We start from the raw sequence: 12,822 nt of genomic DNA, 5'->3' as shown, positions 1-12,822 counted from the left end.
AAAATAAAAATGTACTTCTTGACTATAGGGCAACTGAAAACTGCATGTTTTATATTTTCTATATTATTATACACATTTGTTAGGCTGATGTTACTTACATTTTGCTTTCTCTTCTTCTTTGCCTCTTGTAAGCAGGACTAAACCTACTATCAGGTTATTGAAATGTAGTCCTTTGGCTGTTCCCCCAAACGAGCAGTAAATAACCTAGGAGTAACAAAATAAAACAGTTAGTTCCGGTCTTTAAACTGCTGGACAAAAACCCAAAATACGAGGAGGAGAAAAAAGCAACAAGCGATATTCAGGCATTAATACTCTGTCTCTTTCACGCTAATCACCTCTTCTGTACTAGAAGCTTTTATTACCCATACTCACCAGGTAGCTTGGCTAGGATTTCTCAGCTACCCCAATAGCTACAAGAGCCTCTGCAAGATGAGCTAAACCCAGAAGGAAAGTCTTGCCTTGAGTGGGTGTGAAAAACATTTTTACACACCCACCTCTCACCCATAAGCTGTTGGCATAGAGAAACTGTTGACAGGGTTTCTGGTTTATGTATGGGGGTGAGCAGGGGAGGCGCTGTTTCTTCTCTTCCAAAGGGCTTGTCTCTATTGGCAAAGAAATCCATGCACATCCACATTTAAAGTGTTTTTCATCTCTGCCCAATGGTTTTCACAGAAGAGATTAAAAAGGAAGATCTCAGTACATAGTTTGAATGAGAACTTTTTTTGGTCAGAAGGAGATCCAAGACAAGATGAGCTGTTTGCTTTACCGCTACAAGCTGGAATACATAAAACATACCCCACTGGTCCAGAGTACCAAATTTTATCCCTGGGAGTTTGAAGTAGCTGTACTATGTTATTGAAAATTAAATTATGGCTGTTTAAATAATGGTTAGGTTATCTGGAATTGTAGCAGCAATTCCACCATGAATACTTTAATGGGGAAAAAACATGAACAGAAGTTCATGGTACAAAAATATAAATGCAGGTTACCAAAACTTATTAATGCTTGCAAAAGCAAGGGATTTTGTACCACTGATATTCTGACCTAGGGTATATAAAAATACAAGCCAGTATCCATGCATTAAAGTTTAGATGCATTCTCTCTCATTAAAACCCATGCAATTGCTGAAGTTCTATAAACATTTGCAGGTGGCAATGGAAATGAAGAACTCTTTTGAAGGGAAATAAATGTCCTAAGTCAGCCCCTAGGAATGCACTGTTCAGCTGTATGATGGAAACCTTCACTTTTCACACAACAGAAAGTATGCAGAACTCTTCAGTTTGTCAGGAGATTTAACTAACTCAGCATTTATAGATATGATATTCAAGAGGATGCAACTGTAGAACAACCAACCATTATTTTTAGTAAATAAAAATCACTAAACTTGTTTATTTCAGATGCTGCTTACTTCACTTCCCCTCTAATTTTAGAGAAAAAAGGGGAGAGTAGATGCACTTATTTCCAGCAAGACTAAACTTAACATAAGCCCATCAGTTCAAATGCCCTCCTCCCACATAACCTGCAAGCATCAGTTCCTTCGCACTATTAAAAAAGTCACTGGATATTAGAATTTGAAGTTACACTTCTGGAAAAAATTAGTTTAAAAACTTCACATTTTCTTGCTTTCTCTTTTTTCTTTTTTTAAGCAGATACTGCTTCATGTAGCTAACCATAAAGAAAAGAGTATTAAGTCTGGCTAATGGGGAACTATTACTGTCACACACAACAGAACAAAATGATCTTGTGTTGCTTATGGTTTGGCTGGCAGACTGCTCAGCAGCAATTGCCTGAAGCCCTTCTTTTACTTAGTAAAAAAAAACCCAGTTATTTAGAAAAAAGAATAGCCTTTGATTGCAGTAAAGCAAATCAGCATAATAGTTCAGAAGATGTTGCCTTCTACAAATATTTCCCTAATATAATATTAATAATCATAATATTAAAATGAACTGATCATATTTAAAATAATTATAATGATAACAATAACAATAGTTGCCTAATCTTAACACCTGAAACTATGCCTTCAGAAATGCAAACAAAGCTATTATTGTCTTCAACAGCAGCTATCAGTACACTCCTTTGTACCTACTAGCGTTAACAGATACATTAGAGGTCACTGGGCCTTAAAAACTAATGTAGAAATATCCTCCATTTCACGCATGATCTTGAACAGCTCCATGTTAATAGCTGCATCCTTTCCATTTCCGTACATACCTCTGGCATGTGCAGCTCAAAGATGAGGCACAAGCCATCACACTAAACCAGTTTCAGCTTGAAGCTGTAATGTGCACCAATTCAGCTATAAAAGCATGAATAAGACCTAGGACAGGGTGGGCAACTATTTTGGGCAGAGGGTCACTTACTGAGTTTCGGCAAGCCATTGAGGGCCGCATGACAGGCAACCCAGGGCAGATAAACGTTAATTTTCTAAATTTTTTAGGGGCCCCGCGGGCCAGATAGAACGGCCTGGCAGGCTGCATCCGGCCCCCGGGCCACGTTTTGCCCACCTCTGACCTAGGAGCAAGAAGGCCACGTGTTTACTGTTAGGGTACGTGTTCCCAAACGATGGTCTGTGGACTACTGAGAGTCCCTGGAACACTTTCAGGTGACCCATGGAGAACTGGTCCATCTCACTTCCAGCTATTAGATTTCACTGAAGGACAGCTTGAGATGCATTAAATAGTTTTCCATGTTGCCACAAAATTGCACACCTTGTTTCTGAATTGATATTGTACATTTGTAGGCCAGTATAGAAACTGGAAAGCAGAAAACCTAAAAGTTGCATTACAATCAGAGAGACTTGAAGAATCAACAAAAGTGGAAACAGCAAATATCAACTTCACAGGCCATATATTATCTTTTGGAGCACTTTCAAGGCAAAAGGGGAAGTGCCTGACCTGGAATAAAAAAGGAAAGGAGAGAGTTCCCCTTTCAGTTTGCATAGCTTCCCTTACATACTCAAAGTCCTGTACTAGCTCAAAATTGAAGCATGGGTCTGGCTTGCTTAATGTTCTTACAACATGCTTGAAAAAGCTAACATCTCGTTCTTTTCATGTGGTGGAAACCTTATCTGCCATGTGGGATCAGGGTTCGATTCCCCGAGGCACGTATAACTGCAGCTATCGAGGCCCTGAACATACAGACTCAGTCTGGCCTTTGGATATGGTCTCAATGGTCTAAAGTGGGGCTGGAAGGTCTGGGCAGCATCCACTGCTCTGCACTCCTGATGAGGTATACACATCGAAGGTCCAGGTGACCTTTCATGTGTACACCATGATCCAGAATAATCGACAGCTGCCTACTACTACTAAATGCAACAAAGAGCCACAGCTTTACTGTACAAGAATGATCCTACATATTATACCACAATGCATCATGTGCTATATTAGATTAAACTTACTGTAAGTTTTTACCACCGACGGGAAACGTGCGTGTTCTACTCACTTTGAGGAACTGGGGAATATTTTAAAACGACAGATAGCAAGTGCATTTGGTATGGCACCAGTCTTTAACGCTACCACCAGTTATATGGAAAAAACATGCCTAACAACAGCACTTCGAGCGTATCGAATAATGAATGGGACCTCTAAAACTGAGGAACCCAGAGCTCAGTAGGTTTTGTTGTGGTTGATTAGGGTGGGGTTGTTTGTTTTTTTTAAATGCTTAAAGTTTCCACCCTTACTAAGCTAAACTGCACTTAAAAGTATTTCAGAAGAGCATTTAGATAACCTTGTGGGGGACACGATGGTCATAACCATGTAGGACATGTTGCTCACTCAACTGCAATCCATTATCAATTATAGTCTTTTATTCTCAAGGGAACCGGACAGCGCAACAGCATTCTAACAAAGTCTAATAAAAGGCAATCAATTCTCACCAGACTGTAATTCTTTTGCAAAACATGAACACTAATGCTCCAAAAAGAGGAAAAACAGAAGTACCAACTCACTCAGATCTATACGTAAGGAGGCTGCTTGCCAAAAAGACCTGACAGACGTCAATATTTGTTACTCTAATTGCAAGCCAAGAAATCTCTATGTGAAGACTTCAACAGAATTAATGCAGCTTACACTGAGAGCAGAACAAAATTTGGCCCTGTAATTATTACACTGTCACCCACTAGAATAAATGACAAAATTGGAAACAGACTTCAAAAGAAACAGGATTTTTCTAAACTGTTGAGTGGAAAATAATTTAAAGATGACAGAGTTCAGCTGTGTTTCTACTGATTTTTAATTAAATTTACAAATTTATTTGGGATTTTACTTACTTGCAAGAGGGTACTTGTAAGTGTGCTATAACAAATCAAAATCCTGGTCATTTAAATACCTCCCATTTTCACCAAATGGTATTGAGAATATAAAGATTAACAAAACAGGCAAATGATCAGCATTTTCTTCCACCTTCATATTTTTCTCTTTACACTGTCCCACACTGGAAGTATCTTTTTATCTGACAAATGACCTTTCCTGACTTTTACTTGGAAATGCAATGCTAGTGCAGCTCTTTCCTCAAGGGTAATCATAATACCCTACAATACACTTAGACAATCACAGATTCTACATACCAAGCTACAAGGGAAAGGCTTAGGATCTGTCATCCAACGCCAAGAGATCTTACCATTTGTGAAATGTCACCTCCCTAGTTTTAAGCATAGATCAAAATCTTTACTTAACACAACCTTAAAAAATACCGTTTTTGTTGTCTGCAAACATCAAACTGTACTTTAAAAGGATTATGCATTTCAGTGCTTCATAGATTACCTTCCTTATGAAAAGCTGCAGGCATTATTTACTGAAGTTCTGTTATATTGCTCATTTGGGAGGTTTTTTTTGACTAACTTCTATACAGTTCAAGTCTGAAGACACTTAAGTATTCACCTAGCGAAAGCAACATCTTGTGCCATATGTTTGTTAGTATAAGTTTATGAGAACACACAGCAATAAGTTTTTTAAAGGGCTAGTGAAGGCTGCAGGATTGTCGGCACTTGAAACCTTCTGGACGGCAACAAAGGAAGCAAGCCTACATCACCTTCTGGTTTTCCCATGCATGTGAACTTTACAGGATCTCCTAAATTTCACCACAGCCTTGAGCCCTAAAAGACAGGCTGGTAGGAGCCAAATGTCCAGATATAATTTCAGCTTGCAGAACACTGAACAGTAACTTATTATTTTGGTCATTTCATTATATCAGATTACACAATAATTCAATTATGTTCCATGATTCACGTGGCGCAGAGTTTGATCTGCAAGATAAATTGCAGCAGACAGCATCACTGTTTTGGGAAAGCATCTGCAGGAATTAGTTCATTTTGGTTTTGTTTTACAAATTATCTGTAGGTTATTGGCATCATTTCTCTTACATTTAGGGGAGGAGGACTGCTGGTGAATGGAAGGGCCACCAGCAACTGAATTTCATGACAGAGCAATCGGGGTTAATCATGGAGACGTTAATTTAACAGTCATCTGTGCCTAGCACACAAAGACAGAAAAGTGCATGAGTGAGGTCAAGAGTTTTAGTGCACATCGCCTGCCCTTTAAAAGATTCTCCTGGACTGCTGAGAGAAGATCAAAAATGAAACCAGCAGTCAGAGATCTTGACACTTCTGAGCTAATAGCTCATCAAATACATCACCCCTTGGCAGCAATTTGCTTGTGTTCTCAATAATTTCTAGGTTTACTGCCTACTTAAGAATTGCATGTTAGGAAAATTTTTCTGAACTTGCTCCAAGAAAGGAAATTCTGGTTAGGGAGAAGAAGAGATTGGTTACAATGCTGCCTCAGCCTGCTTGCCGTTTGTGGATAGAAACAGACCCATCGGTGATGGGCAGGAAGAGAACGCCATCGCCCCCCTGAAGTCTGTACGAGTTGAATCAATTTCTACCGCCAGGATAAATCAATCCTAGTTTCTTAATCACAGATTGAGTGGAACAATAGATTTGAGGAAAACAATTTCTCCTGTTGCAAAGCAAGGGAAATCACTCCTGCAAACAAAACCCCAAAACTCTGGCTGCCAATTTCCATTCACTTTTGGATAATCCTTGGGTCTCCCGGGTAGTCTAGACCCACGGATGTTACTGAACTGGGACCTGAACGTGCCATTTCTATTATCCTCACCTGGCACCTGACCTTCCTGCCTAGTACACTGTCTAATGAAAACAGTGCGATTCTGTGCACTCGCCTTTTGGTGAAGCAGAGAATATACAAGAGGCCGATCTTAATAATGGCTGTGGCAGAGTGAAATGAAGAGTGGACAACAAGTGTTACTGAACTACTCTCATAAAGTCGGCTCTACTAAAGCTTGTCTATCAGAACTCCCAAGTCTCCAATAAGAATTGTGTTTTGCTTCTGCAAAGCTACTTGTTTTCCTTTATGGTTATCTTCATCTTGTTAGGTTCTTTTCTAGATGAGATGCTGCTGTTCATGATGGTGTTCAACTGCATCCCAGGCATGTAAATACCTTTCCTAGTACCATTTCTGTGTTTATTAGACAGTCCAGAACACCATTTCAGCTCTCCCCAAGAGTAGAAAGTCCCCCCAGCCCCCCAAAAACAGCCTGTAGGAGGCCTGTTAAATGAGTAGCAGCAGAGTAAGCAAGCTGAGCCCACCATAGATAGCGACATCTGCTCTGTGTCCTTAATGTTTATGGTCCCAGCACAAATGGAGCTCAGGTTTTCTGAAAGCAATACTTTGGTTTCAGCGTTTTAACCGTTTCATGCTAATCAGCAACGAGTGCAACTCGTACCTGGTCAACACCAGACTTCCAAGTGAAAAATCTCCTGCTGCTGCTGCTGTTCCAGCAGTGCAAATAGAGTACTACTTATACAGGGTATGAACATTTATCCGTGTTTACAGCATTTCTCCTCAAACAGTTTCAAACCGGATCAGGTAATCTGGGTGTTAAAAATGCCAGTGTCCTATCCTCATCAGCACTATTATGCTGGCTTCCAGGAATGACACTGCACCAGTCATATTTACAAGGAGAAATACATACGGTACCTGGACCTACCCTCCTTTGCCATTTCAGGTAAATCCTTTGCTGCTCCCTATCATTAACCAATCATCTTTATTTCTCTCCCTTGTAGTACAAGATGTCCACAGGCATGTACATTCAAATGCAGGTTTGAGTACAGACGGAGCACATTTTAAGCAAGGTATTATGCAGAACCTCCAATTTCATTCCACTCTGTTTGATACATAACACTACCAAAATAGATTAGTTTCCCAGAGGATGCTCAGATCATCCTCTTCTATTACTGCAGTTTAATCCATTTACAAATGCTCCAGGGGCTAAATTATGAAAGCTAAATTTGTGCTTATTTGGGTACAGTGATTGTATGCACTCCACGCACGCTGTCACGGCAGCGATTTAAAATTCCACACCTTTTACTCTTAATCGTTTTGATTATATAAGATGCCTCCGAGGCTATGTTGTATATGCAGGTGATTTACATTTAGCAGACAAAGGAAATAATTCAAAGCATTTAAGAACATATTTAAAAATATGTTGTTAGCTCAGCTAGCCAGCTAAGTGCCATCCTCACTTAGGATAGCTATTTTTGATCCAAAAAGCACTAAGTGCTAGGAATATAAAGAGCACTAGAAACTCTCCCTCAGATTGAACAATCACTATTACATTTTATAGGAATGTCACCTTACCAAGTTGAATACAGCTTTTTTAAAATAAAGGTAAGTAACTTCTTTTGGATGAGAGCCTGTATTCAAGTGTCAAATAGCAAGAAGGTGAAGAAAGTTCGACATTTATTTTTATATATGCATTTTTCTTGGTACTTATTGAATTCACTTAAGGAAAGGCCTTAGCAAATTGATAAACTAAATCCATGAGAATAAATTTTAGCAGACCCAAAATACTCCCTAGCACATACATCAAGTAGGGCCGTTTTATTCCTAAAACGCTGACCATTTTAAAGTACACTCTATTTGCAATAAGCAATTCCTATATTATACACTTCAGACCTTCTCCCAGCATCAGTAGTTGCAGGAGAATTAGGAGGTAAGGTTTTCAGAAGAGGGAGAAAGCTGCATCTGCTAATTTCCTAGGTAAATCTTCCTTCTCCCCCTTTGCCCCCTGTGTAAGAAAGGGGAAGCAAAAGCTCACCGTTATTACATAATACCTGTGCCTACACCTCAACAGGATCACCTAAAAAACAGCACCCTCTTATCAGGCTTTGATGCTAATGGAGAATGTTTAAGTGACTCTGTGACTCACATCCTTGTCTCACCACACCCAGAAATAAGGGAGGGTTGGAGTGACTCTGGGGCCAGTTGAGCATATCATTAATATCGTCATCATTTATTAATAATACTGGTAATAATATTACTGCCGCCGCCACCACCTTTACTGGAACAGCACATCTCGAAATGGGAACAAATTTGACCGCGCATGTAGTTAGTTCCATAGCAGGTAAAAGACGGTAGCTTTTGCAACACTGAACAAGGCTGTTGTCAAAAAGTCTTACTTCACTACTGGGAACTAAAGGAATTCAAATGCAGCCCTTCCTAGCTGTATGGCTCTGCAGAATGTATAATGATGAAGTATGCTGTTCTAAGCTACTAACTAGTCTCTGTCCAACCCCATTATAAAAAGATGCATGAACACATGAAACAATTATAATATTCAGAGTATTTCTATCATAAGCTATAAGAAATCTTGCCTTTCTTTTATACTTTCCCTCATCTGAACTTCCACTTCCTGTGCCTTCAGGTTATCTCACCACAGTTGTTTCATAAATCATCTTCTGTAAAGTCACCTTGTCACTCTTCACTTCTTACATCTCATCTGAAAACATTTCCTCTCTTCCTATAATTAAATTCTCACTCCTTTCCTTGCTTAACATGATACATATTTTAAGTCCAACATCACTCGTGCAGAATCTTTCATGCGTGCTTTATCTCATAAGTACTGTGGTATACTGAAACTACTACTTTAATCATTCAAGATGTATTCTGTGAATAATCTCCAAATTAAAAACAGCAATAACTTTAGTAAAATATGCTTAACAGACACTATAATCTTACTAGATTGGACTGCGTCAGCAAACAAACAGAGGTGTTTTTATTGTTCGCTATTCTTTGCTGAACACTTCTGAACATTAAAAAAGAAGTTAGACAATACACGAGTAATTATTTAGTATTCAGCAATGAAGTTATAGGAGGTTTGCATTTTCCTTATGTTGTTTGGAGAATTTCATCTAGGACTCTTTGTCTGCATATAATACAGAAGTAGAATTGTCATTTTCTTAACATCATTGCTTATTAAAAACATTGTGGGCTCATTTAAAATCAAATAAATCCAAGAATCAGCCATTCAGTCTTCAGAAAGTCAATTTAACAAAAATATCATACTATGTCTTATCCAAAGGTCTTTAAAAGAAGAATTTTAAAAAATTGTAACATTACCCCTGAAAGTTGAGTGGTATAAGAAAAAAGATGGTAATTAATCTGAGATCATAAAGCAAGTAAAACTCTCTTCAGTTCCAGCACAAGGGTCAGATTCTAATTAGTTGCACTGGTATCAACCTGGAAACATTCAATCCAATCCGACTTCATTTTTGCTGGATTTGCAGCAGCATAATTGAAACTAGAATCTCCTCCCAGGACTCCAGGATGCTAGACCCCCCACTTAAACTATGTTGCCTCTCTTGCAATACTCAAGAGAATTCAAGTAAAACAAGTCTCCTGGCTTCTGAACTTTGTTAGTAATTTAGCAACACACGAGTCCATCCATTGTGTACAGAATCACCACAGCATTTCTAGAAGTCAACACAATTAATATTTTCCCACGGAATAATTCCATGTTTGATTTCATCAAGAAAAATCTCCCAAACCCCAGAAGGCCTCCAATTCTGATGGCTATATTTTCTTTTGAGATGTTCCTAGACGTCCCCCCCATGAAACGTACTTTAGGTTGCAAAAAATCACACTGAAAAGAGTTACAGGCGCACAAACCTAAACAAATTACTTTAGCAATGGAAAGTTTGCCATGCTACTGGCATATTGCTACTTAAGCCATATTTCTTCCTAGAACCATGCAGATCAGCCCGTGTCTGGCGAGACAGGTCCCAGTTCAGAATCAGTGGCTTAATTAGCAATACTGCAAAGGAGCTTATTATATGAACATAGTTTTGAAAAAACTTTGCCATATTTTTTGTTATATAAGTTTATATAGACAAACGGGCATCTTGCTCCTCTTACATACACTATTATTATTATATCTTTAAAAGTGTGAACAATATGAACAGTTTATATTAATTTATACTGCACAACTAGCATAGAGTTTCTCCAAAGAAAACAGTGGCTCTAAAACCATATGTAGGCATCTTTTATGCCATTGTAAAAGCTTTGAAAACAAATATTCCTGTGGAAATTGTATATGTGCTATGCAGCCTGTATCCATCACCATGACCATTCACAGCTCACTTAGTCTTTGATTTCAACCGATTGCACTTGCTTGCATCTGTGCAACAACTATAACAGAGTTCCAATGCCCGTTAAAGGCTTCTGGATCCAAAATTAATATTATATGTACTAAATTGTAAGAATAGGCCCATACAAAATTATACGAGCCAACCAGAGACCTAGGACAGCCACAATGCTAGGATTTTCTTTTTTTTCTTTTTTCTTTTTTTTTAAATCAGCTATATTTAAGGATTTCACTTTACATAAAAATTGTTAAATTCCCATCTGGAAAAAGACAGAAGGGTAATTTGAGATTAATGAAGCGATAATGGGTTCCTTCAGACTTGGGAGACGACTGCATGCTGTTTTTAAAAAGCCTTAGCTAGCATGGTAGTTAGATTAACCACTACTTACTTCATAGTAGAGACAAAAGACAATAAAGTACTTCAAGTACTTGTTACTATAACCACCTCTCATCTTAAGTTATTATTATTTTGATTTATATCCCACCCTACCCAGAAAAGCTCAGGGCAACCCACGATAAAAGAGGAGCAACCCACAAGATCAGAAACAACCATCTATCTGTGTCTATGCTAAGCAGTGGCATTGAAAACCATGTAATCCCAACAACAAATAAAGGCAAGATGTCAGACACAAACATTTAAATACAGAAGTACCTTCTTGCACTTGTACATTAAAACAAATGCAAAAACAACCAAACCAAAACAGCAGCAGAGACTAGAACTGCTCTAGTGTCAAACGATAAATTTGAATGCTACTTCTGTAACTTCATGAGAAAGCTCTCGTGCCCCCTTTCTCCCACACTACTAGAAACAGTTATTTGTAGCTCAACTGTGGCAAGTTGAGCCTGGAACACCAAAAGTGATTGTCTACTTAATAAGCCTACGCCAGAGAAGTTTTTAAATACCCAGCTGCTTTCTTGGCAGCTCTATGGATCCACAGGGGAAAAAAAGTAAACGAATGACACCCACATGCAACCTAAAAAAAAAAATAAATAAATAAATTCTTTGCTCACTGCAGCTTTACTTTCTTTCAGAGCAGAATACAAGCGATGAAGTTATATTGCGTTTTCTGAACAGCAAAAGTACCTAAACCCCTCTGTTCCCAAGGTACAGATATTATTAAGAAGTACAGTTTTCTACAGCTGTGTGAAAGCTAACTAAGAAACAGTTCTCAAGGAAGAGCTTGAGCGCCCAAATCTTAGCAAATTTATGTACTACTAATATAATGAGTCTTTTCATACCAGATCTATACATGATCTAAATAAAACAAATAGCAAGTTTTAAGGCTAGGCTGGCTCTGGGGATACAAAATAAAACCATTAGGAGATACCTGTGCTTGGTAACAATTAATTCAAAGTTCCCCACTAACAGCTAATGTCTTTTATCAGAAAAATCCCAATAATATTTCTGTGCTCAAGCAATTTCAATTTCAAAAGGGAGTACTGTGAAAGACAGAAGTAAATCAATAAAAATCTAAAAGCTTAATTATGATGAAGGGAACACAGTCATGTAATAAGTATAGAAAAGATAGAATAGAATAAGGACAGCTTGGCTTCTAGGTACAGGTAAATGACAAGATTACTACTTTTAAGATCTTTCAGTTAAGAAAATCTGGAATTATGCCAGTATCCAAGATTTTTGTTCTAGCCTGTTTTTTAAAGATCCAATTTCCCTGCCTTGAGACATCAAAATGTAAGTTAGATTTCACATCCAGACTATCAAGTCCAGGTGGGTTTTGGTCATTTTTACTTCTAAGTATACTATACCACATTTCAGATGCCCCTCTCCTTCCTGTTAAAGCAGGAAGTAGTTATTGTGGTCGTGGACGCTGCTGCAATTCCACTAAAGCAAGAAGTGTAGTCATAAGGCAAGGTATTCGTCTGCCTTTAAACTTTCCCGTCTTCTCCTGAATATTAAAATCACTCTTATTTTCACATCACACAGTAAGAACATTTGTTTCTCCATTCCAATGCATGGCAGATGGCTGCATTCTAAAACAACTGGAACAATCATATACTTAACACTATCAGAGAGGATAACTGACAAGGTCTGAGAAAGTAGAATTAAAAGGGGGAAATGTAAAACAGATTGCTGGAAATTAAAGACACAAAGGGCATGTCCCCATGTGCAGGCGCTAGTTTCCAGGGTCACAAATGTTGCCTTGTGCCCCAGGGCACACCCCTGCAGGTGTCCTCCAGCATGCACCAAATTGTTCCGGGTCAGGGCGAGGAGGCTGGCTCCAGCAGTGTTGCACGGGTTCCTGGGGGCCTCCCAGGCAGCAGCAGAGCTGATCTGGCTGCATGGAGCCTGGCCGGCATCCAGAGTGTGGCTCTGGATGGCCAGGCTCTGTTTCTGGTGGTAGACACTGCTTCCATGTGTGCCCC

General features: G+C 38.8%; 1 protein-coding gene across 1 annotated transcript in view; it reads right to left on the bottom strand.

Annotated features, from left to right (window-relative positions):
* The window catches only part of USP32 (ubiquitin specific peptidase 32), a 131,244-nt gene that overhangs the window by 69,382 nt on the left and 49,040 nt on the right, over window positions 1–12,822 (bottom strand). The window contains exon 4 of the mRNA XM_014522638.2: window positions 99–204. Coding sequence (XP_014378124.2) covers window positions 99–204 — 106 coding nt within the window. The remainder of the gene's footprint in view (window positions 1–98; window positions 205–12,822) is intronic.

Source organism: Alligator sinensis, unplaced genomic scaffold, assembly GCF_000455745.1.
Source record: "Alligator sinensis unplaced genomic scaffold, ASM45574v1 scaffold118_1, whole genome shotgun sequence".
NCBI lineage: Eukaryota > Metazoa > Chordata > Crocodylia > Alligatoridae > Alligator > Alligator sinensis.
The sequence above is the reverse complement of the archived record's forward strand: the minus strand, read 5'-3'. Positions and strand labels throughout refer to the sequence as shown.